This window comes from Cololabis saira, chromosome 8 (assembly GCF_033807715.1).
Source record: "Cololabis saira isolate AMF1-May2022 chromosome 8, fColSai1.1, whole genome shotgun sequence".
NCBI lineage: Eukaryota > Metazoa > Chordata > Actinopteri > Beloniformes > Belonidae > Cololabis > Cololabis saira.
This window is the reverse complement of record NC_084594.1, coordinates 20,243,299-20,267,523: the sequence shown is the minus strand read 5'-3', so window position 1 is coordinate 20,267,523 and position 24,225 is coordinate 20,243,299. Positions and strand designations below refer to the sequence as shown.

Sequence of the window (24,225 nt, the reverse complement as noted above, 5' to 3'; positions counted from 1 at the left end):
TTTGTGAAAGAAGTGATGCTTCAGCGTTTTATTTTATTTCATTTTACTAGAAATATGTAAAGCAGAATAAAAAAGCAGCAGTGGCTGCAGTCTGAAAACACAGGATTTATTGTAACTTAAAAACACAGACGCTACCAATCTCAACAATAACAAACCTCCAGAAGATGCTCCTTCATTTGGTGATGGAGCATCTAGCAAAATGTATTATAGTTGACTAAAACTGAAACTAACAGGGAAAAAATAATCCTGTTAACAGAAATAACAGTTTTAGTTTTTAAGAAACTAAAAGTAAGTCAAAACTAAAATTAACAATGCAAAATTAACTGAAATGAAAATACAATTGCAAGTAAAATTAAAGCTGCAAGCAGCGATGAACGAGCTCTCGCGTGTGCAATTTTCACCAATAAAGGTCAAGGACTCAAAACTAAGTCCGATGACACCACCCATGACTCTTTATGTCAAACCATTAAAAAGTTATGGCAGAAAATAGGATCTATCAAATATCAACCAATCAGAAGAAGGGGCGGGGCTAATTTGCACCAATTATGGTCAAGGACTCAAAACCGAGTCCGATGACACCACCAAACGGTCATTTGATTCAAGATGGCCGACTTCCTGTAAGTGTTAGGGTATTGGTCCAGGAGACTTTTTGGTGCGTCTTGACATGTTGTACATGTGTAGCGAATTTCGTTTTTCTATCATCTCACCAGGCCTGGCTTGCGTGCAAAATTTGGGAACTTTTGGGACACGTTTAGGGGTGCAAAAAGGCCCTAATTTCGTCGGAAGAAGGGAAAAAAAAAACAACATTCCTACAGATACAATAGGGCAGGGCTATTCAATTGGCGGCCCGCGGGCCACATGCGGCCCGGCAGGAGCTTTTATGTGGCCCCCGGTCATATTTCAAAAAAGGGGGTGTTTCTTGAATTTTTTTTTTTTTTTTAAATAATATTTTTATAACTGGCTACTATGGACTAAAATGGTTGTGCTCAATGCTTAATATAATATTCAAATAAGGAAATCTTGGTGGAAAGTGGTGCTTTGTCATTATGGCATGTTTTATTAAAAGTAGGTCAATATCAATTTCATTAAGTTTGCACAATGCATGGTTTCAAAATGAACTTGCATTCAAAATAATATTTCTTTATCTGAATATTATATTTAACATTCACAATTACTAAATCTGGAGACAATTAATACATAATTCATATGTAAACTAGATATATTCAAATGTATAATACAAATGTATTATATTTACATAAGTCTTCGTCTTTGAATGCAAAATCCATTTTGAAAACCCCCACATTTCCAAATTGTGCGGCCCTCTCCATACAGTCCTTTTGCAGATGTGGCCCCCGGCCGAATCTAGTTGAATACCCCTGCAATAGGGCCTTCGCACTGACAGTGAAAGTTTCGCTGCTTCACCCATGATAGCAGCTCCGTGTTTAGCTCAACAACAGCTTCTGCGGAGCTGCGCTCCACGCCCCGCCCATTTTCGTCTCGACTACGAATCGGGAAGGAGGGGGAAGTGACGTATGCCGTAAAGCAGTCAAAGCCGTAAAAATTTGTAGTTTTTTAGTGTGGCAGGGTTCCTACCATGCTCCTCAAAGTTACATAGTGCCAGTGAAGGCGATACAGACCCCTCAGACCATGACAGAGGTGTCATTAAACCTGTTGTAAATTGATGTACCATCAAAATGACTCTGGAAATATGATATTAAGGTGGAAAAGTTACATAGTGCTGCTTTAACGTAACTAAAAAGTTACTTTTCATAGTAACGCATTACTTTTTGGTCCAAGTAACTGAGTTACTAACTGAGTTACTTTGTAATGAAGTAACTAATAATGGTAACTAATTACTATTTTTCAGTAACTAGCACAACACTGATCCTAACCCTAATCCCCACTCGCCAGTGCGCCCCCCCCAAAATTTTTTATCACCAGCCGCCACTGTTCCCAGGTGTTCATTTGCGTTGAGATCTGGTGCCTGTGAAGGCTGAAGGATGAACATCCCATAATGTTTTATACTCTTCAAACCACTCAAAGAGACCACTTTATTTATTAATTTATTGTGATCTATACTGTATTTCCTACCATGGCTTAGATGTTCCTGTTTTTTTTTTCTTTTGCTCTTTTAATTTCTATTGAACACAAAAATGGAACACATAAACTAAATACATGAAGATAACTATGTAAGAAATCAAAATATCCCAAACTTTTGAAATTGCATAACGTTCATAAGAAGACATGGCATGGCATGACGTAGCCACTTTTAGACAGTCAAAAATACTAATCTGTTTTTCAGGGGCCTATTTGGTTCCTTACTTCATCCTCCTCCTCATCATCGGCATCCCACTCTTCTTCCTGGAGTTGGCGGTGGGTCAGAAGATCCGACGTGGGAGCATTGGCGTGTGGAACTACGTCTGTCCTCGTCTGGGTGGGATAGGGATGTCAAGTCTCATGGTGAGGACATTTTTTGAATCATTTAACAAGCATCAGTCAAGGTAATCAAATGCATTTTTTTTTTATGAAAACGCACGTATAAGGAAAAAGAAAAAATATATATTTCTGCTATTCATTTTAATGATGTCAGTTTTGGTCCTCCATAGAAGCCTGTAGTTAAACAGAAATGTAATGTCTGAATGTGCACCAGGTTTTGGATGAAACAACAAGCCCAGGCTTCATCTGTGTGATTTATGAGGGTGTCCTCTGCTCTATATGAGCAGTCACTTAATACTTAATACAAAGAATATGTCTTCTATACAATTAAATTCAAAAGAAAAGAAAAAGGTGACATTCTCTCACTTAGGTAAATTAGGTCCCAAATCGCCTTGAACGACTTGATATTGAGATGTCTACATCTAAACCTATGAGTCTGATCTGAGGTGCAGGTAAGTGATGATTTCTGAGGCTTGTAAGTGTAGTAAAGATTAGTCTCTGTCTTCCTGTCCTGGTTTGATCCAGACAAGAGCCAGTTTCAGGATTTTTTCCACTGCATCTGAAAACATAATCAGAAGTCTTGCTAGTTTTCAAACCAGCCAACCTTTGTGACTTGTATAATGAGGGTCATTTATCTCTCTTTACTTTACTGAGTTTTTGTTGCTGAATATGGGTATTTAGTGTAAACCAACACTACACTGAAACAACACAAGTGGCAGCTTTAAACATGTCAAAGAGGAGAGCAATTTAAGTAATTAACATTTACTGTACCTGTTAATTGAGAATCATATCAACTGACTACCTCATGAAGCTTGTTGAGACAATGCCAAATACCTAAAGTATGACTGGTATGTATGTATATATATATATATATATATATATATATATATATATATATATATATATATATATATATATATATATATATGTATATATATATTTTTTTTTTTATATTTTTTTTATATATTATATATATATATATATTTTTTTTTTTACATTTGTATTTATTTATATATATATATAAATAAAAATGTAAAAAATTTGGAGTACTCCTGCAGATTTGTAGATAGATACTGTTTGTGCATGTGGCCATTTGTGCAAAATCACACGTCTGTCTTGGATTCCTGGTTGTCATTGATGTGTTGAGAAGGAAAGGTAACATTTTATTTCCAGAGGTTCAGAACTGCTGAAGAAATAGCTATAAATAACACATGGAAGATCGCTGCAGAAATAGAGCACTTTAATTATTCATACTTTCCTCAGCCGTATTTAGCATCTCAATGTCCTCGCTGGCCAGGCCCTTAGAAGACTAGCAGCAGAGCGGGACAGGCACGTTGCCTCGTCTGCAGGCTTTTCTCACTCGGGAAACAGTTTTCAGCAATAAGCATTATATATTTGTGATCTGTTCAGATCACTTAGCACAGAGACTACTGTGGATGTCATCAAACATGTAACACATTTTATTTCTACATATCTATCCAGGTGTGTGGATTTGTAGGCCTCTACTATAATGTCATCATTGGATGGAGCATCTTCTACTTTTTCCAGTCCTTCCAGTACCCGCTGCCGTGGAGCGACTGTCCCATCAGAAGGAATGGGACACTTGCCAGTGAGTGACGTCAATTTTGTTTTAACCTCTTAATGTCTGATGCATTATATTTGATACATGCATTTCTGGGACCTCTGCACCATCCCCTGTAATCAAAACAATAATTTAAAAATATGATTTTAAATAGACTAAACAGAGAAATAAACAAAATGAGCCAATGTATTCATAGAGGTGCAAAAATATGAATGAGAAAACTGTTAAAAAGACAAAATTTAGGTTGTTTCAATGCATAAAAAAAACACTTTAAATAAAAAACATACAATTTTCTGTATGTTATATCAGAAATGAAAATAAATTAGTTTAAAGCTCCAGAAGATCATTTAAAACGTAACAGAAACACAAATGTACAGAAGGTATTGAAAAAAGAAACATCAACTGTCATAATTCTTTTAAGAAATACAAGCAGATTTTAATATAACCTTTTTTATGCTCGTTCGTATCATCCCAAATGTAAGACTTTAGTAGAGATGTTTTAGTTTACGCCAAATAAGACTTAAAATTAAAAAAAAAAAAGGATTCAGTGTCATAATTGGAGCCACTTCTCAATGATCACTGCAAATCATTAATAATGATCATGTATCAAACCCTGCGGCCTGAGTTGGCAAACGGTTTTCACTTCCTACCACTTCTCTGACATAATCCAGACTGAAATCCTCCGGAGTTTACTCAGTTAGTGCCGATAATAACATAACCCCTGATGCAGGCGAGAATCACTCAGCCTGTGTGACTCAGTCGGGCTCGGGCAGCTGGCAGAAGGACGTGAGGAGCAATCCAGCCGCTCTGACTGTCAAATACTTCACTTTGACTGCCTGGTACACAGCTGCACACACTGTGATGGAGAAGCATCATGGCAATGAATCAGTTATTTGCACATATAGATTTGTATATAAATATTTCATTCATGTATCTTTATGTGTTTCTTTGTCATTCTAACAAATTGCCCCTTGTGGGATCAATAAAGTCTTATTTATCTATCTATCTAACACCAAAGTCACCAGATTTTAGGGGCAACGTCGATACATTTACACCATCCCTGCAATTTTAAACTAATCTTAATTCTGAAAACTATAACCTAAGCCACACACAGCATGTATCATTTCTACAAGGTTTTCTGTGCTCAGAAAAAATAATAAGTCTACGGTACTTGTGTGAATTGGGCGTTTGTGTTTTGCATACTAAGTACACTGACCTTGTGCAGCATCTGAGAGGTGCAAACCAGCTGAGAGCTGAGATAGAGACCATGAAAAAACAGCTCTCTATCAGAAGATCCCCGTGTCTGCCCTCCTCAGCTCCTCTCTTGTGTTTCCTGCATGTTTTTTATCAGTCACAGTAAACTTTTCTCTCCCTCTGGTGTGGAGTTGTGGAGCCAGAGTGCGAAAAAAGCTCCGCCACGACGTATTTCTGGTACCGGCAGACTCTGAACACAACCAGCACTATCGCAGAGAGTGGCGGCCTCAACGTCAAGATGACGCTGTCTCTGCTTGTGGCCTGGATCATCGTCTGCCTAGCCGTCATTAAAGGAATCGCCTCCTCTGGGAAGGTATTGTAGTGGAAAGAATCAAAATTAAATAATAAAAGTATCACCGTCTCCCTGTGCTGAGTGTGGGTTTTCTTTGACTGACATCCACAGGTAATGTACTTCAGCTCTCTGTTCCCCTACCTGGTGCTGTTCTGTTTCCTGATCAGGGGTTTAATGCTGAAAGGATCAATAGACGGGATCGCTCACATGTTCACCCCCAAGGTGAGACGGATACAGCACCTGTGTCTTTTCACAACTTCTCCCACCAAAATATTTCAACATTCAACACCTAATAATCAAGCGCATCTCCTCATGTCTCAGTTAGAGAAAATGTTGGAGCCGAAAGTGTGGAGGGAAGCCGCCACCCAAGTCTTCTTTGCCCTGGGTCTGGGATTTGGAGGAGTCATAGCCTTCTCCAGTTACAACAAAATTGACAACAACTGTCACTTTGATGCAGTGCTCGTCTCGGTCATCAACTTCCTAACGTCCATTCTGGCCACGCTGGTCGTGTTCGCCGTGCTGGGATTCAAGGCTAACATCATGAACGAAAAGTGTGTCACAGAGTAAGTCAGACACCTTAAACCAACTTTTGTGGAGACAAATGCATAAAGATGGGCCACCATATTGCGAACGCATGTAAACAAATGCTGTTCTTTTGTTTCTGTAGGAATGGTGAAAAGATCCTGGGATACCTCAACTCTAATGTCCTGAGTCATGACCTCATTCCTCCACATGTGAACTTTTCCCACCTAACCACATTAGACTACGCAGAGATATACGGGGTTATCAAGACGGTGAAGGAGGACAGCTTTGCCCAGCTGGGTCTGGAGCCTTGTGTCCTGGAGGACGAGCTCAACAAGGTGAGTCTGATATGAGACGTTATGACGTCTGAAACTCCAGCATCTACTGTCTCTCACACCACTGGACGTCTCTCCGCAGTCCGTTCAGGGCACTGGGCTGGCCTTCATCGCCTTTACGGAGGCCATGACCCATTTCCCAGCATCCCCGTTCTGGTCAGTCATGTTCTTCTTCATGCTTATCAACCTCGGTCTGGGCAGCATGATAGGCACAATGACCGGCATCACCACACCTGTTCTGGATGCCTACAAAGTACAGAAAGAGCTTTTCACAGGTAACCCCCCCCCATCCACTCTCACTGCATGACGCCCCCACCCACACCAGCGCCAGGTTTCTTCAACTGAGTTGCTGAAACACTTTACTCAGCACTTAGCAAGATTTAAAGTGCATCTGGGATTCGGAAGCATTAGGCTTTTCCATCATTGATCTGAGTGTACTGAATGCAAAACAGGAGCAGGAAAAAAAACACTCACTGGCTGTTAGATTAAAAAAACAATAACTTTTTTTTAATAATTTCTGTGAATGCTGTTCTAATCTTTCCTCTTGTGGGTTTTTCTTTTAGTGTGTTGCTGCATTGTGGCTTTCTTTTGTGGCCTGTTGTTTGTTCAGCGTTCAGGAAATTACTTTGTCACCATGTTCGATGATTACTCTGCTGGTCTGCCTCTCACTGTCGTGGTCATCCTGGAAAATGTGTCCGTTGCTTGGATATACGGCACTAAAAGGTAAGACAAACTCTTAGCTATTATGTGTGTCTGTGATTACTGCAGTAACTCTGCATCAGAAGAAGACATCCTTAGCTTTTTTTGTTATCTCCTTGTCAGATTCATGCAGGACCTGGAGGACATGCTTGGTTTCCGACCATGTATCATCTATTTCTACCTGTGGAAGTATGTCTCCCCTCTCTGTCTCCTCGTTCTCATCTCAGCCACGGTCGTAGAGATGGCTATCAGCCCTCCAGGATATAACGCTTGGGTTCAAGATCTGGTCAGTCCATGTGTGTATACGTACATGAATGTGTGTGCTCGTCTCATAATAGCACAGTGTTAGAATAGCTTTGACATTACTCAACCTTATTGATCAAAGCAGACAGTTTGGACCGATCACAGCTGCTGTTTTAGGGCAGTAGGTCACACACTGTCATGTGAGAAAGAAAGTACCGTACACCCTTGTTCAATTCGGGCTCTAACCAGGTCTTAAAATTAACTGAATATGACCTCAGAAAAACAACAACACATGACATATTACCTAGTCATTTATTTAACAAAGACTGAATGGAAATGCAGAAGTGTGCAGACTATGATTCAGTGTGTTATTCAGTAAATTATAGTTTTTTCAATCTCACTTTGTTGTGACCCACAGCTCGTCAAAACTGTGTTTAAGCCCATTAAAGTTTACAGGTATTTGTTTAAACACAGCTCTCATAAGGCCCCAACGTTGCATTTCATACAGATTTATGTCTGGATTTGGACCGGGCCGTTGATTCTGTTGGGAGTCCTGTTGTAGACTCGCTGGGGTTCTTGGATTGATCGATTATGCTGCCAAACCTAATTTCAGCCAAGCTTTAGATCTCCAAACAGATGGACTCACATTTGGTCAAAGTGTATTTTATTATAGTAAGAAATTCATGCTCAACTCAGGTCCTGTGGCTGCTAAACAAGCCCAGATCATCATCCCTCCACCACCTTGCTTGACAATTGGGATAAGTATATGTTTATATGATGTGGCAACATGCGACTGCTCATTATAGTTAAACATCTTTGGTTTTGTCTGTACAAGGGTTTTTGTCTCAGAAGTCTTCTGGTTTGTACGGATGCAATTTTATTTTCTCCATCCATCCATCCATCCATCCATCCATCCATCCATCCATCCATCCATCCATCCATCCATCCATCCATCCATCGTCCGCCACTTATCCGTTCCCGGGTCGCGGGGGCAGCAGCCTCAGCACTTCACTTCCTCCAGCTCTTCCCAGGGGAGTCCGAGGCGTTCCCAGGCCAGCAGAGAGACATAGTCTCTTCAGTATGTCCTGGGTCTTCTCCGGGGTCTCCCGGAGGGGACATGCCTGGAACACCTCCCTAGGGAGGAGGGACATGCCTGGAACACCTCCCTAGGGAGGCGTCCAGGAGGCATCCGGTTCAGATGCCCAAGCCACCTCAGCTGGCTCCTCTCAATGTGAAGGAGCAGCGGCTCGACTCCGAGCTCCTCCCGGGTGACCGAACTCCTCACCCTATCTCTAAGGGAGCGTCCAGCCACCCTGCGGAGGAAACTCATCTGGGCCGCTTGTATCCGTGATCTCGTCCTTTCGGTCACTACCCAAAGTTCATGACCATAGGTGAGGGTAGGGGCGTAGATTGACCGGTAAATCGAGAGCCTCGCCTTTCGACTAGCTCCCTCTTCATGTCCCCAGTCGAGGTCAACAGCTCCCCACCCACACCATAAACGGTGCCGGCAGAGTACTGCTTCCCCCTTCTGAGGCGCCGAACAGTCCGTCAGAATTTCCTCGAGGCCGACCGAAAGTCTTCCTCCATGGCCTCCCCGAACTCCTCCCAGACCCGGGTTTTTGCCTCCAGGACTGCCCGAGCCGCGGCTCGCTTGGCCTGCCGGTACCTATCTACTGCGTCAGGAGTCCCACCGCCCAACATAGCCCGGGAGGACTCCTTCAGTCTGACGGCATCCTGTACTTCCGGTGTCCACCACCGGGTTCTAGGATTGCCGCCACGACAGGCACCGGAGACCTTGCGTCCACAACTTCGAGCCACCACGTTGACAATGGAGGCAGAGAACATGGCCCTCTCGGACTCGATGTCCCCACATCTCCCCCGGGATCTGAGAGAAGTTCTCTCGGAGGTGAGAGTTGAAGATGTCCCTAACAGAGGGCTCAGCCAGACGTTCCCAACAGACCCTCACAATCCGTTTGGGTGTGCCCGGTCTGTCCAACCTTCTCCTCCGCCAGTGCATCCAACTCACCACCAGGTGGTGATCAGTTGACAGCTCAGCCCCTCTCTTCACCCGAGTGTCCAAGACATGCGGCCGAAGGTCAGATGAAACGACAACAAAGTCGATCATTGACCTCCGGCCTAGGGTGTCCTGGTGCCACGTGCACTGATGGACACCCTTATGCTTGAACATGGTGTTCGTTATGGACAAACTGTGACTAGCACAGAAGTCCAACAACAAAACACCGCTCGAGTTCAGATCGGGGAGGCCGTTCCTCCCAATCACGCCTCTCCAGGTATCACTGTCATTACCCACGTGAGCGTTGAAGTCCCCCAGTAGAACAATGGAGTCCCCAGTTGGAGCACTATCAAGTACTCCTCCCAGGGACTCCAAGAAGGCCGGGTACTCCACTGCTGTTCGGCCCGTAGGCACAAACAACAGTGAGAGACCTTTTCCCGACCCGAAGGCGCAGGGAAGCGACCCTCTCGTTCACCGGGGTGAACTCCAACACATGGCGACTGAGCTGAGGAGCTATAAACAAGCCCAGACCAGTCCGCCGCCTCTCACCCTGGGCAACTCCAGAGTAGTGGAGGGTCCAGCCCCTTTCAAGGAGCTGGGTTCCAGAGCCCAAGCTATGTGTGGAGGTGAGCCCGACTATCTCTAGTCCGTACCTCTCAACCTCACGCACAGGCTCCGGCTCCTTCCCCCCCAACGAGGTGACATTCAATGTCCCCACTGCGAGGATTTTGGTCCAGGGATTGGGTCGTCGAGGCACCCCGCCACGACTGCTACCCAGTCCACATGGCAACAGCCTATCATGGACCTTCCTGCGGGTGGTGGGCCTACGGGAAGGCGGGCCCACGTCACCATTTCGGGCTGAGCCCGGCCAGGTCCCACGGGCAAAGACCCGGCCACCAGGCGCTCGCCTTCAAGCCCCAACCCCAGGCCTGGCTCCAGGGAGGGGCCCCGGTGACGCCAAACCGGGCGTCGCTGTCTTCTTTTCATGATTGGCTTGTGAACCGCTCTTAGGGCCCGATTTACTAAGATCCTAAATAAAAGGTACTAAATTGCGTGTGCACTGAAAAAGTTTGCACGTGCTGTTGTTGTGTGTTTTGCGGGTGATCAACTAAGATTGCGTGCGCAATTGATAACAGTGCAAACTGCAGTATTTAAATGAGGTGTTGCGCGTCTTATGGTTTGCAGCGCAAACTTTGCACCATGGAGAGTCTGGATGGAAAGCAGGATATAGTCGCAAGCGCAAAATGAAATTTGACGAGTTGGAGTTAGAGATATTAGTGGAAGAGGCAAATTGTTGTGCCGTATTCAGCACCCCTGCTGTGAAAAGCACCCCCTCGTATATTCAATGATAAGTAGACCAAGAAAAAAAACAACACACTGACACTTCAATATATTTATATATACACACTCACACAAACACATACTTAGGAGTAACAAATATTATGGAAGACAACACAGTAAGCAGGCTATTAATTAATGACATCAATAACCATTTACCCGATTTTTGTTATCTGTGACTGTGATTGTGGGAAAGTATGACTATTGTGGAATCCATGAGCGCATTTAAACATGAATCATTAAAGGTATTGTGACATCATTTTTAACATGCTTTTAACACTATTAAAAGTCTTGGCCAACATCCCTCAAATGTGTCTAAAAGAGTGTAACAAGAAAAATTTCACTCTAGTACTCTTTTCCTGGCTTTTTATTACAGTGTTTTTTTGCGCCGTGAAAAATGCTTCCTTTCTCCCCTTTCCTGTCAATCATTGCTCCGCTCCTCCTCCAAACCTCCTCCTCCTCCAGCCATACGCTCACAGCGGCGTCGGAGAGAGCCGGGAGCGACAGGCGAAGCACGGAAAAGCAGGAGGGCGAACCACAGCAAACAATCATAAAAATAAAGGCATGCAAGCAGCACTGTCCCCTTATCTTAAGTCCAGTCAGTGGCCGCGGGTCTTCTTAGCAGTTTTCCTCCGGTGATTAGAACAAAAGAGGCTCTAAACAGCTCCTTGTTAAGCCTCATTTATGGTTCCGCGTTAAATCGACGCAGAGCCCTACGCCGTAGGGTCAGCGTATGGTGCGCGTCGCCGCGTAACCTTACGCCGTAGGCTCTGCGTCGGTGTAACGCGGAACCATAAATCAGCCTTTATGGTGCACTGGAGAGGAGAGGAGACAGGGAGCTGGGTGGAGGGGGCGGTGATTTAGCGGATCGTTACGTAACGATCCGCCACCAAACCACATGCGCCGTTTTTGCATAGTTATGCGGAAAATCCCAGAAAGCACACAATACACTGAATGTTAAAAGTTTGTGGTTTTTTGGGTGTAATTGATGTCAAGACACCCAACAAAACACAAAAAATCAAGAAAGATTTGTTTTTCATGTCACAATCCCTTTAACACAAAACTGGACGCTAAACAGAACATGACACGGAATGAGAATATCATTTTTGTCAGACGAGGGGGTGCTTTTCACGGCAGGGGTGCTGAATACGGCACAACACCGGGGTATGAAGACTGCAGAACAGAAAGTATAGGCGCACAATGAGAAACACTTTTTTCTCCATGAAAACACGTGATTTATTTATTATCACAAATAAAAAAATGAATGTGCCTCCTGTGGCAACCTTTTGCTGAATAATACTCGATTTAACATTCAAATAAAATATTTCTCCTTTTGCATGTGGAGATTAGCACCTTCCTTTCGAACGTATTAAATACAGACGCAATCACAATCCCCGCAAAGACTTTGACTTTAAATTTGCATTTTCCCCTCCCAGTATTTAGCGATTTCTGGCGGGTACGCCCCATATTGATTATTCATCAGGGCAAAAGTACTAAATGAATAGCGTGTGCTATTTTGCGCATTTGAGAGGCGCAGTCCTCTTTGCACGCTGTTAGTAGATCAGCTTGCACTTTGGTTTGCGGGTGCTGTCAAGTTTGCACACGTTTTTACACACGCAAACCTTTAGTAAATCAGGCCCTTAGTCTGGCCCGTCACCTAGGACCTGTTTGCCATGGGAGACCCTACCAGGGGCGTAATGCCCCCGACAACATAGCTCCTAGGATCACTCGGGCACACAAACCCCTCCACCACAGTAAGGTGGCAGTTCAAGGAGGGAATTTTATTTTCTGTTTAATAAAAAATGTTAACCCTTTAATGCCTGACATATGAAATAACCCCCCCCAAAAAAGTTATATTATCAAGTTAATCGTATATTAAAATGAAAAACACTTCCAATTTTGTTTTTAACAATTTCTAAATCATCTTTTTCCCTGTCATTATGACTACATTAGATAAGTCTATGTATTTTCTGTTTAGTTGTTTGTATTTTTTTATAATGTTTCTTTTTCTTTCCTAATTATGCGGGTGGTTCAGAGGTCTCAAAATTTCATGTATCAAATATGATACATCCAGCATTATAGGGTTAAGAAAGAAATTCATCTTTGAACCCTTTCACAACCCTTTGTCTAGTTGGACTGTAAGTGAGTCCAGTAAGAGGCGGGCATGAACTGTGGTTCTTGTATTTTCTTGATATTTTTCCTCCTTGGCATTATGTGGACCCATACCTGAGTGCTTAATACCAGCAAACTGACAAAACATTTGCATTTATAGTCGGTATGTATAGTGTGCAGTATGCAGACCCACATCCCCATCTGCAGAGTCGCAGCTGGCGCAGATGGAGGTAGACATCCTACGGGAACCTTTAGGATTTAATGAATCATCTCCAACATTTTCCCTCTTTTATGTGGTAATTTCATTAAAGGTTTTTTTTTCAACATTTATTAGCCCTCCATACCCAAAGGGTCTGAGATGTTAGGCAGGGTGGTCTTAATGTTACGGCTGCTCAGAGTAAGATGATGATGTAATGAGGAATTATGAACAATGTAATGTTCATTACCCTTGAATGGATATCGTCTCGCTACAAAGGTTTAAGTCATCTTTTTAAAGTAATGCATCATCATTTGAACTTTCTTCGTTGTTTTAGGCTCAGGAGCGTTTCCAGAGCTACCCTCCCTGGGCTCTGGCCATGTGCTTTTCTCTGATCGTAGTTGCCATGCTTCCTCTGCCCATCGTCTACATCGCCCGGCGCTTCAACTTGATGTCAGATGGCTCCAATAAACTGTCTGTGTCCTACCGTAAAACCATGATGAAAGACATGTCTATCCTTGAAGAGCAAGAAGAGGGCAGATTTATTCTCGGTGCCAAGCCCGGCGAGGCACCGTCTTCAGTTCAGACACGCAAACCCTTCCTGACTCCAGGGGGGAACAAAACCCTCGACCCCAACTCTTTGTCCCCAAACATCTGCTATGGCACAAGCTACCAAAACGCCGCCATAAGCCCCACCACACCAACGACTCCAACTACGCCTGTCACTCCAGAGTCAGACTCTTGACTGTTTCCAGCCCCGACAAACACCCCTCTGACACCCAGCCCTTTAGCACACTTTACTTTTCAGCCATAAAGTCCCCACAAGGGGTCACTGCAACACCGAGGACTCCCGTCACTGCCCCACTAATGCCACAAGCAGAGTAAAACAACTCAGTTCAACTGTGAGCACAAGCCTCAACAACTGGAAAAGATGTCCAGGGTCTGTCTATGTTGTCCTGCGACTGGACCAGTGGCCCATTCAGAGATACGTGCTGAGAAGCAAGAGAATTAACACAAAGGTTGCTTGTTATGCTTGATAAACTCATCTTTATATTTTTAAAACATGCTTATGTCAATATGAGGAAAATCTGTGATCTGTTCTTCTTTGCCTTAGTCTAAAGAACCTCAGCAGACGCAATGCCCCTTTCTGCAGAGGTGCAGGGATCTGAAAGCATGAATGTAGTGTATGCTGTGGCTGGAGCCATGACGGGCTTTTGTTTAGCATGATGGTACGAGAGAACTGAGATACGTGTGAATATGATTATTTTCAAGTTGTAAAAACCTCTCAGTGTTTGCATTGGTCTCCCTCTTCAGCAATACTAAGTTTCAAAGCCATAAGCAGCATTACACTGACCAAGTTATTATCTTTTAGAAATGATGCAGTTCGTCTGACTTGAGCGTAGACATACACATCTGGATCTTTGATCGTCTGATCTTAGAAAAAAGGTTGTGTGAATTTGTCTATGCAGGATTCTCTGTATTGTGAAACACTGAAGGCTGCTTTAAAGAGAAACCCAAAGCCGACCCCATGTAGTTTATGTGTAGCCACTATTGTTTTTATTGTACAGTAATGTCAGGTATGGTAATGTAATCTAAGAATATACAGTGTTTGTTAACTAGAGAACAAAGACACAGATATATTATGTAGAAAATCACTTATTTCAGTTTCTCCACCGAGTACAAAAATAAATAACAAAACACTTGAATTCTAGCACAGGAAATTAGACTCGTGCAAAATCACACTGAAAGTGAACTTAGACTTAATTTGTCATCAGATACAAAAAAAACTAAAAACATCAGCTATTTCTTATGCAACCAAATGTTGTTGCTCAGCTTCCATATACATCAACAGTAAAACTACAACTAAAAGGATACACAGTATAAAGCAGAGATATCGTAGTAGCAGTGGCTGTGTGGATTATTGCAATTATCTGGTGGTAGAGCGGTGGTAGAATTAATATAGTCTTATTTACAGGGGTCAGAAAAATATTGCACTTAAATGTATCTTATGTACAGAATAAACAGAATGAGCAGAAACAAAGTGGCAGCAGGTTGGGGTTATTTGGCATTTAGCAGGTTGATGGTTAGGGGGCAGTAACTTAGTGAATCTGGTTGTTGTGGAGCGGATGCTACGGGACAACAGAGAGAACAGTCCATGGGTGGGGTGGGTGAGCTCTGGATGAGCAGCGGCAAGGAGCCTGTTTGAAACTTAACAGAAGGAGTCACATGTGGTCATATGTTTTAGTAACAGGAAGCACAGTTTATTCACAAGGATTTGAAGCAAACATCCAGTTTTCTTATTCAATGCTACAAAAGCACAAAAGAGATGATTGTGGACCTTGATTGTTGTATTATTTAAAACGAGACACACAGGAAGGTGAGATTAGCGACACTCGTCAAATCTGTCCTGTACAGTAAAATATATCCTTAATCAAATATCTTTATTAGAGCACAAAACAAAGAAAATGCACAAACTATGTTCACTATGACCAAAACAGCATGAACTTTGATGGACCAAAAGATTTTCAAACCTTCAGAGAAGGAATCCAAATTATGTCAACTCGTCAGCTGACTTGAAAGTTTGCACTCCTGAAAGCCTTAGACTCCTCACGTGCACTGACTGAAACATGCATGTTCACAAACATGCCGCTCTCTGTATATCTGCAGAATACCAAACATCGTGAAGTGTTGTGGGGTACAGGTGAGAAGGATGTCTTGGCGCTAACATTTTCTACACAGTGACAGTGAAGAGTTGCAGGTTAAAAAAAAGAGCATATTTAATTACTGTTACACGGATATCAATACATTTATTAATTTATTTTTTTATCACTGTATTTAAAGCAATTGTTATAAGGTGTCAACTGACTATATTTTTATTTCTGTATATTTGCAGTATTGTAGATGTAATGAGTAACAAAGTTTTATGTTTTACAAGTTATCAATACTTGTGTGTCGCTAACTGAAATAGTATTTTAAGACCTGCTCTGCTGTTTGTCTAGCTTGTTCTTGTTGTGAGATTTGAAGCTTTTGCTGGATGGTAGAGTTAATGTCAGTGGCATCTGGGATCTTTTGACTGAGATACACTGAGATAATAAGCAATATATCCATTACTGAACAACTAGTTTCCAGGAACATAAATCAGAGACAGATAGAAATTTTACTGAAGTGCACCATAACAGTGAGACAAGCTACTTTCGATGAAGAGCTGCAAAATCTTTGAAGAGTGAAGATTTTCAACTAGACGGGAGGTGGATGGTTCAGGTGTCAAGTCATTCAGAGATCCCTTACCATACCTTTAATACTCCTACAAAGGTGATGAAATACTGCTAACTGGTCGCTTTTTACAAAGAAGTCTGCCTGATTGGTCTGATTCTACGATGCCAAGTTTCCCTGAACTGCACAACTTTATCAGAAAGATGCTGCACACATGTACATTAATGAACTCTCGTTAACCTCAGAAAATCTTTGTGTAGGGTTTTTATTTACTGTATACTGTATGGACACTGTCAGATGGCCACTCTTCAGGTCAAACTTTATATTTTTGGTATCTTAGTGGTATATCTCAGAGTAGCACATTGTCTGTATAATTTATCCATTTTAAAATGTTTTCAGGTTTAAATGTCTCAAAGCGTGTGGCAGTAAACTTTAAGTATTTTTTTCTTGTGTTGTTTTCTTTGTACTTGCTGCTGAGTCTGTCTTTAGAGATATCTGTTTTGTTCATGTCTGTAAATAATCTCATGTAACCAAACAATTTTGAAGATACGTTTTATTCAATGTGAAGTATATCAATGTCTTAATAAGTAACAGTTTTAGCAGTAAATGTAACAAGAAAAAAAACTGAAAATGAATGTGATTCATGCACTTTTTTCACAAGACTGCAGGAAAGTTAGCTTTTGTTTTGTTGTCTCAATAATAGCAAAAAATATTAAGTTATGTGTAAAAGCAATATTGTGGTATTTAATACTGCATAAGAAGAACTGTGGCTGGACCCAAATCTTCACACTTGACTGTCCCTTCCTAGGTAATCATTGGGAACCACTCTTTATATCTTAAGGGATGTACAGTATTGTGACTTTTTGGAGTGCTGTGTGTATAGAGTCATATGGGTGTGTGCAAGGCCTTACTTAGCACACATTGCAATCACTGTATGTACAAAAGACACGTTTAGAAATGTCCTTTTACTTTCTCTTTTCCCCTCTCCTCAGTGGTATGATTGTATGATGCTGGCAGTTATTGTAAAAATCATAAACTCACAAAAATTATAATAACATGAAATACTAAAAATAAAGATTGAACAAGCAGTTGTATTACTTCTAGACCTTTCTGGTTCAACACCGGGGAGCCGTTGGTGGTTTATGACTGTATGTATAGCACAAATCAACAAGGTGCAAAGTGCTTTACAGAGGACATTTTAACATCACATAGTAGAAATAAAAAGCATGATTTAAAATTTAAACAAAAAAGAAATAAGGAAAATAGATACAATCAGATAAAATCAGTGGCTAAACAATGATCAACTTTTGAAACTCAAGCTTAAAAGTACCAGTGTAGGTTAAGTGTGTAAGCGCTTTATTCAAATTCAGCTGAAAACAGGTGTTTTCCACCTGGACGTAAATATACTGAGTGATTCAGCTGATCTGAGGCTTTCTGGGAGTTTGTTCCCGACGTGTGGAGCACAGAAGCTGAATGCAGCTTCTCCATGTCGGTTCCGACTCTAGGAACTGATAAAAAACCGGATCCAGAAGACCTGAGGGGTCTGGAAGGTTCATACTGGGTCAGGTGGTTACCGGTGTATTAGACCAACATCAGAACTTTAAAGTCTATCCTCTGATGGACAAACAGCCAGTGTAAAGACCTGAGCTGGACTGACGTGGTCCACTTTTTTGGTCTTAGTGAGTCACCAGTTGAAATCTGAATAAAAATATTTGAGCCCAGACTTTCTATTCAGTGGGCCTTTTTATTTTAAGAGGAGATTAATTTTATATGGATTAACAATCACACTCATCATATCCATCCTCCTAATCATCTTATTTGTGTCTGATCTGAGGTTTTATTTCCCTGTGGACATTTTCTTTGTGAACTCTGTTCTGTGTTTTGTTTCACTGTTGGGTTTTCAGGGGTTGTGGGGTTCAGGGCTCTGTCTGGCTTTTGCAATGATTTTTGCAAATATATTTTCTTTTTGTTCTTTGTCAGGCCTGTCCTGTGTTTAATCAGTCTCCTCTCTGCCATTTCTTCTCCCTGTTGTCTTCACTGATTGTCATTTAAAGATTTGTGAGTATATAAAGAAAATATATTCTCATTTGTCATTTTGTTTGCCATGCTCCTCGTCATACTCCTCTCTGTGCGCATTTTTAATTCTTCAGTATATCCTGCCATGGCAGTGCATTTTGTATATAGGTTTTTTTTGTTTACTCCTGCCTCCAAGTTTGCATTTAGGTCATGCACATACAACTCCCCAACAGTTTGAATGATTGCCAATGCCTTTGAGAACTTATTTTGGCCAGTGTATATCACATTTAGATATGGTGCTTATACCTAGATAACCTGCTAAAATAATAAGGTATTTATGCTCCTTGTTTACATGGAAACAAGAACCAAAAATCTTGCCCTTTGCTACTACATGTCATTGCAATAAATAAAAACAAATTTACAATTTTATGCTATGAAAATGCTTACTAAATAAACAAATAAAAGTGTTCAATGCTGGTTCGTGGGTCACTACCTTCAGAGACTCGTCAGTGGGTTCAAAATAACTACTACTGCTAATAACAATAATCATTTCTTAATGCCAAATTACAAAAAATAGCACCACCAGCTTATACGATAATATTGTGAATAGTTGCAGGGAGGAAATCTTTAAATTAAAGAAAAGGCTGGAAACAGCTGGTTAATGTGTGTGACCTTTGAAGTTCCTCAGAAAACCGTGAACAACATACCGGTAGCCACATGGGCTCTGGATGCCCTGGGAAAACAGTTGTAAGAGGGTTAAAATATATCCTCTATAGAACATAGACCTAGTTATTATGGCGTTATTATGTAATTTTCTTTTGTATAAAAATAGAATAGATAAGCTGCTGCTCTGCATAATGCATGAATCTCTCAGAACAGAGAAGCTGTTTCCAGTCCTCTGTTGTTCACAGTGCGTCTTGTCTCAGATCACAGATCCTGATGCAACTATTTTCTCCAAGCCAGAAGCCTGGATGCAGCGGCTCTGTGAATGTCGCTTCCACCTTGTAGAGAAATTTCATACTGTCCGTCACTTCATAGTAAGACAGGGTCCCCTCTTTGAACTTAAGATAAACTCCAACCCTGCTTTGAGAAGGAGGAGTCGTGAGCTGGACACTGTCACCCCGGTGGCTCACAGAATACGTTTTAGAGCGATCCAGACTCCAAGAGTTTGCATTGCCCCCAAATGCTGACAGTTGGGTGCGGGATTTCCTGTTTAGGCCTTTATAGGCGAGGGCAATTTCCACCTTCTCTCCTTGTATTTCTACTTCATAGTAGCACCGCTCGGCTTGCAGGCCCTCCCTGCAGAGCACCTGCAGCCGGGTGGTGAAGCTCTCTGGGTGACGAAAGGCTGGAGTTTTATTTGTATGTGGGCTAAACATAACCTTTTTGTCTCCTTCAGATATAGTTAGGTCCTTATGAGCTGTTGTCGGGTCCAGAGAAAGCTCACATGCATCTGAGACAACACAGAAGGGTACAAAGTTAAATTAGCATTATTGTGTGAGTAGTACGTGAGGTGAATCCATGGAGTGTGATACATTTGAAGGTAAACTCACATCGGAGAAAGTCTTCTCTGATTTTAGGCTCCACTTCCTTTTCGTTCAGAATCCTGTGAGCTCCAGAGAGACCTATGAAATGACACCAGAACCTTGTTAATAGAAACCCACGTGCAGCTTGAACTTCAGTGTCTCAGTGGGGGTCCTGGTAACCTCTGAAACTCAGGATGAGCAAAAGATTCTGCCATATATGTGTTGAACTTGAATGTTATTGTAAAAATGAACCAGTCTAATGTACCGGTAATGTTAATGTGGGGAAATTATATCCCCTTGATGTTAATACAGTTATCAGTAACCGGGGGATTATTCTCATGTACAGTATTAGCTTCTATGAAAATACGAGGGAAATTGTGTTTATGAAACGTTAATCTTAATGCAACGATAAACATGCCTGCTATGAGGTGAAGTTGTAATCATTCTGCCAGCAAGTTTGAGAAAAATACTGGAAAAGTGTGTTAGACTGTATTAAATTCGCAATCTGTACCAATGATACTAGTTTTTGAGGCATTTTTGAAACAAAAAGAAAATCTTTTAAACCTCTATTGCTTAACTTTCATTCATCCATCCATCAATCCATTTTACATATCTGTTTCATCCTCTTCAGGGTCACAAGAGCTTGTCATCAGGCAAAGAGTGTTATCTTTATTTGTTCGTTGTTGTTTTTTTTAAAAAAAAAAAAAGATTTTAGCTGGCAGGCTTTCCCTACAGATGTGGACGACACGTCACTTGTAAGACTGACAATATTCTTGTTCTTTTTGAGCATGTTAAACTATGCAAATAAGGTCCTTGAATGCAAATCATCTCTCTGCTCAGCGAGCTGAATAGCATTGCATTTGCCAGAGAAAAGGGAAAAAGAAAAGGTAATGGAATTAGGAAATGCTATTTCTTAAAAGGATTTGAAAATGCAGCAGGAAAAAAAGAAAACAGAAAAGGAAAACAGAATGACCTTTTTAAATCCCCTGATTGAAAATGTAGTCCTTAATTAATTTTCAAATTAGGTTATCTATTTTTCTCTTTACATAATCTCTTTAAAGAAAAAAGTCAATAAAATATTCAAAAAGAAAATACTTTATTTATGTATTTAATACCTAATTTGTGATCCAGTTTACGCATATATATTTTCATTCCCCAATTTATAACAGATAATGAAAATTCCTTATTACCATTTGCATGACGCTCCTGGTCATCCATACCGCTCAGTGGATCCTAAAAGTAATCTAATACTGCTTCAAACTCAAAATTAAAATAGAGTATTTTGTGTTGCTAATAAAATTACTCGGTCAGTTTTAGGAAAAGACCAGTTAAGTAAAATAAAATGACAAAAAGTGAGGGCTAAAAGACACAAACCTTTGGTTTTTCTACATGCCTCAATACACAATATCCTGGATTCAATTTCAGGATCTCTTGAATACTTCCAACCTCATTTTCTGACTTTTTATTCACTGTCATCTAACTTTCTGAGAGAAAGGCAGGAAGGCAGAATTATCTTACTGTATGTAACTTTTAGTAAAATAACTTTACAAAAACACGGGAAATTGAAAAAAATTCCAGGTACAAACAAGGATGCTGTGAGACGTTCACGCCTCACGTTTTTGCCGCCCTGCATCATCTGATTTTCCTGCTTATTTATCATCATCCTAACAACCAGCTTTGTGAAATAAAAGCACAGATAATCTTGTGACAAGAAGTCGGTCCTGTTTTGAACCTCTTGGTCTCATCTCTCCTCAGCGACCCTGAAAATGATCTCAGAAAAACATTTTGAAAGAAGTCCAAATTCCTAAAAACAATTCAAGGAGAGAGGGAGGAGACTTGCTGGAGGAGCTATAAGCAAGGGTGCACTGTTGTATCCTTTGAAGAAGTCTTTCTGGCATGTATGATGTCCTGCAGAGCCATGAGTTTACTCAACATACAAGTTCTAGCAAACATTTTTAATGTTTCCCTGATAAATGTAATAAAACACAATTGTATGTAGCGGAAAAGCATCCTAATAATAATAATAATAATAATAGATTTTATTTATAGCGCACTCTTCATTCAGGGAATCTCAGAGTGCTTACAAGATTAAAACGAGTTAAAACAAGTACAAGAAGAGGTCAGTATCAATAATACTAATACTATTAGTATTGATTACTTATACGGTACTAGTAATTAATAATCCTACAGCAAGAGGAAAAAAAGGCAAGAAAATCACTTTCTCTCGACTCATGTCTATCCTGGCCGACTCATACTATATATATGGTGTAATAACCCACCCAAGGTGTGAGGAGAGGAGTTGAGGACTTGTGAGACTAGACTTGTACGGACCTGTGTGAGAGATTGAGGCCAATTCTTTGTCGCAGAATTCCTCCAGTTGCTTCCCAAGCTGTTCAACAATAGTCTTTGTTGCCTCAAACGGGCGAATTTGATCTTCTGAGAGCTCATGGGAAGGCTGGAGATGATGTTTTTCACACTGACGTCGCACATGTGGCCAGTCCTTTAAGAAAAGGTGAGATTTAGTCATGGAGAGATGACCCGTCACTCACAGACAACCTTAGTTTCCATTGAAATAAATGCGTCACCTCCAGGAAATGCACACTGCTTTCAGTCTGTGCCAAAGAATCCAGCTCAGCATCGGTCTTCTTAATCTCTTCCATCTTCATCTCAAGGTTCTGCAGCGAGATGTGAACCTGAGCTGCTGCTGCCTCCTCTTGAGCTCTGATCAACTCCCTCACCGACAGGTAATGTTTCTGGAGGCAGTCGATGACCCTGACTATGGCGCTTTCACAGTAGTCCTCCGCCTGTCGGGCCTCCTCCTGTTTCATGCAGATGAGTGGGATCAGTGCATCTCCTGAATGCAATAACATACAACAAAGACAAGGCTCTCACCTGAACCTGCTCAGCCATCTTCCCCAGGTTCTCCCATTTCTCCTCTTGCTCCTGCAGAATCTGCTGGAGTTGTTTCTGAGTGGTCCTCAGATCCCCCTTTGGTATGTGTTGAAAGGACAAATGTTAGATCCGTGAAGCTGCTTTTACGCCTTTCACCGTAGTAGAAGCAGCTTTAATCACAGTCTCTGTTTGCTTGTAGTTAATGAATTACTGTACGTTTGTCTGATGGGAAGAGCTGCGTTTTGCTTTGTTTGTTCACTAAAGCTTTAAACCAGGAAAGAACACTAACATTAAGAACTTACAAGTTACACATCTACTGTATTAATACAATTTATCTCTGATCATCTGATGAACCATGTATTTACAAAATCATTGTTAAATTGAAAAAAAAACAACATATTCATCTACTCAGTTATGGAGGATTTTTTGTGCCAAAATTAAATAAATAAATACATAATTAATTAATTTAAATGGGAATGAGATATATCATTAATTAATTAAATGTGTCATTAATTAATTAAAATTAGAATTTAATGTCATTAATTGAAATACAATTCATTTTAAGTAAAAAAATATATTTATTATTTCAGCATTTAATTAATTAATGACACATTTAATTAATTAATTATATATTTCATTCCCATTTTAATGAATTAATGATGTATTTATTTATTTAATTTTGGCACAAAAAATCCTCCATAATCAGTGACATACTAGTCTCATCCTTATACCCAAACTAAAAATTTTTACTCACAGTTTTTATGTATTTGATATTAATGTTGTGACAAATCTTGTATTTTGCTTAATCTGACATTAAGAAAATAAATCTTGTGTAAACAGCAAAAATTATTGTAAAACAAGCCTGTTGGGTGTATATTTCATACTATGAAGTCAGACACATTAAAGAACATCTGGGCATCAACTTCCTGAGCTGATGTGAGAAAGGTGACAAATCAAATATAAAAGTCACTCGTGAGGACATTCTTTTGTTGGAAAACCCTTAAAGACAAATTTTTTTGTTCAACTAAGCAGTACAACCCTTCTCCTGGGCTTCTTATTATAATACAAGCATTTCTTTATGCGTTTTACATGCCTGCTTTTTCCTCCTTGCTTCCTCCAGCCGTGCAATTGTGTGTCCTCCATGTTCAGCTGAAGCACACAGGGAACATATGACCCGGTGGTCCGTGCAGCAGTACCCATTCAGTGGTCTCTGGTGACGCGTGCACCAATTGCTCCCAGATGTTTCTGTGCAGCTCCGGGGTTTCTTTGATGCCTCCGGGGACCCTGCTGAAGACTTCTCCTTCCTTTTCTCACTCCTCCCGGTGTCTCTCACCATTTGAGCAAGAGTTGAGTTCATGATCAAATGAGGTCTCGGTGTAAACTCCCTCCTGCATTGGGGACAGATGCATTTCCTCTCACCCCGATCCCAGCAATCACTGATGCAGTGCCGGCAGAAGTTGTGCCCACAGGGAATAGTGACAGGATCCCGGAGAAGCTTGCTGCAGATCTGACAGGAGAGGTGGTTAATGCTCACAGGGATACGAGCTTCTGCCAT

General features: G+C 41.1%; 2 protein-coding genes across 2 annotated transcripts in view; one reads left to right on the top strand and one right to left on the bottom strand.

The window, feature by feature from the left end:
- The window catches only part of LOC133448498 (sodium-dependent neutral amino acid transporter SLC6A17-like), a 20,899-nt gene extending 5,119 nt beyond the window's left edge, over positions 1-15,780 (top strand). Inside the window, exons 3-12 of the mRNA XM_061727082.1 lie at positions 2,303-2,460; positions 3,919-4,045; positions 5,404-5,585; positions 5,676-5,786; positions 5,886-6,127; positions 6,232-6,424; positions 6,504-6,696; positions 6,985-7,144; positions 7,244-7,406; positions 13,361-15,780. Of these exons, the coding sequence (XP_061583066.1) occupies positions 2,303-2,460; positions 3,919-4,045; positions 5,404-5,585; positions 5,676-5,786; positions 5,886-6,127; positions 6,232-6,424; positions 6,504-6,696; positions 6,985-7,144; positions 7,244-7,406; positions 13,361-13,768 (1,937 nt within the window). The 3' untranslated portion in view covers positions 13,769-15,780. The remainder of the gene's footprint in view (positions 1-2,302; positions 2,461-3,918; positions 4,046-5,403; positions 5,586-5,675; positions 5,787-5,885; positions 6,128-6,231; positions 6,425-6,503; positions 6,697-6,984; positions 7,145-7,243; positions 7,407-13,360) is intronic.
- Positions 14,809-24,225, bottom strand: LOC133448499 (tripartite motif-containing protein 16-like). The gene is made up of 6 exons (XM_061727083.1): positions 23,764-24,225; positions 22,671-22,766; positions 22,364-22,597; positions 22,110-22,278; positions 19,806-19,877; positions 14,809-19,705 (listed from the first exon to the last, which is right to left on the bottom strand). Exons 1-6 carry the CDS (start codon positions 24,223-24,225, stop codon positions 19,158-19,160), a joined length of 1,581 nt encoding a protein of 526 aa, XP_061583067.1. The 3' UTR covers positions 14,809-19,157.

Coding starts and splice junctions, on each gene's coding strand:
- LOC133448499 (XM_061727083.1), bottom strand. CDS start 24,225: ATGGCAGAAGCTCGTATCCCTGTGAGCATTAACCACCTCTCCTGTCAG. Junction 22,279..22,363: donor GCAGTGTGCATTTCCTGGAG/GTGACGCATTTA, acceptor CTTTTCTTAAAG/GACTGGCCACATGTGCGACG. Junction 19,706..19,805: donor CAGAGAAGACTTTCTCCGAT/GTGAGTTTACCT, acceptor GTGTTGTCTCAG/ATGCATGTGAGCTTTCTCTG.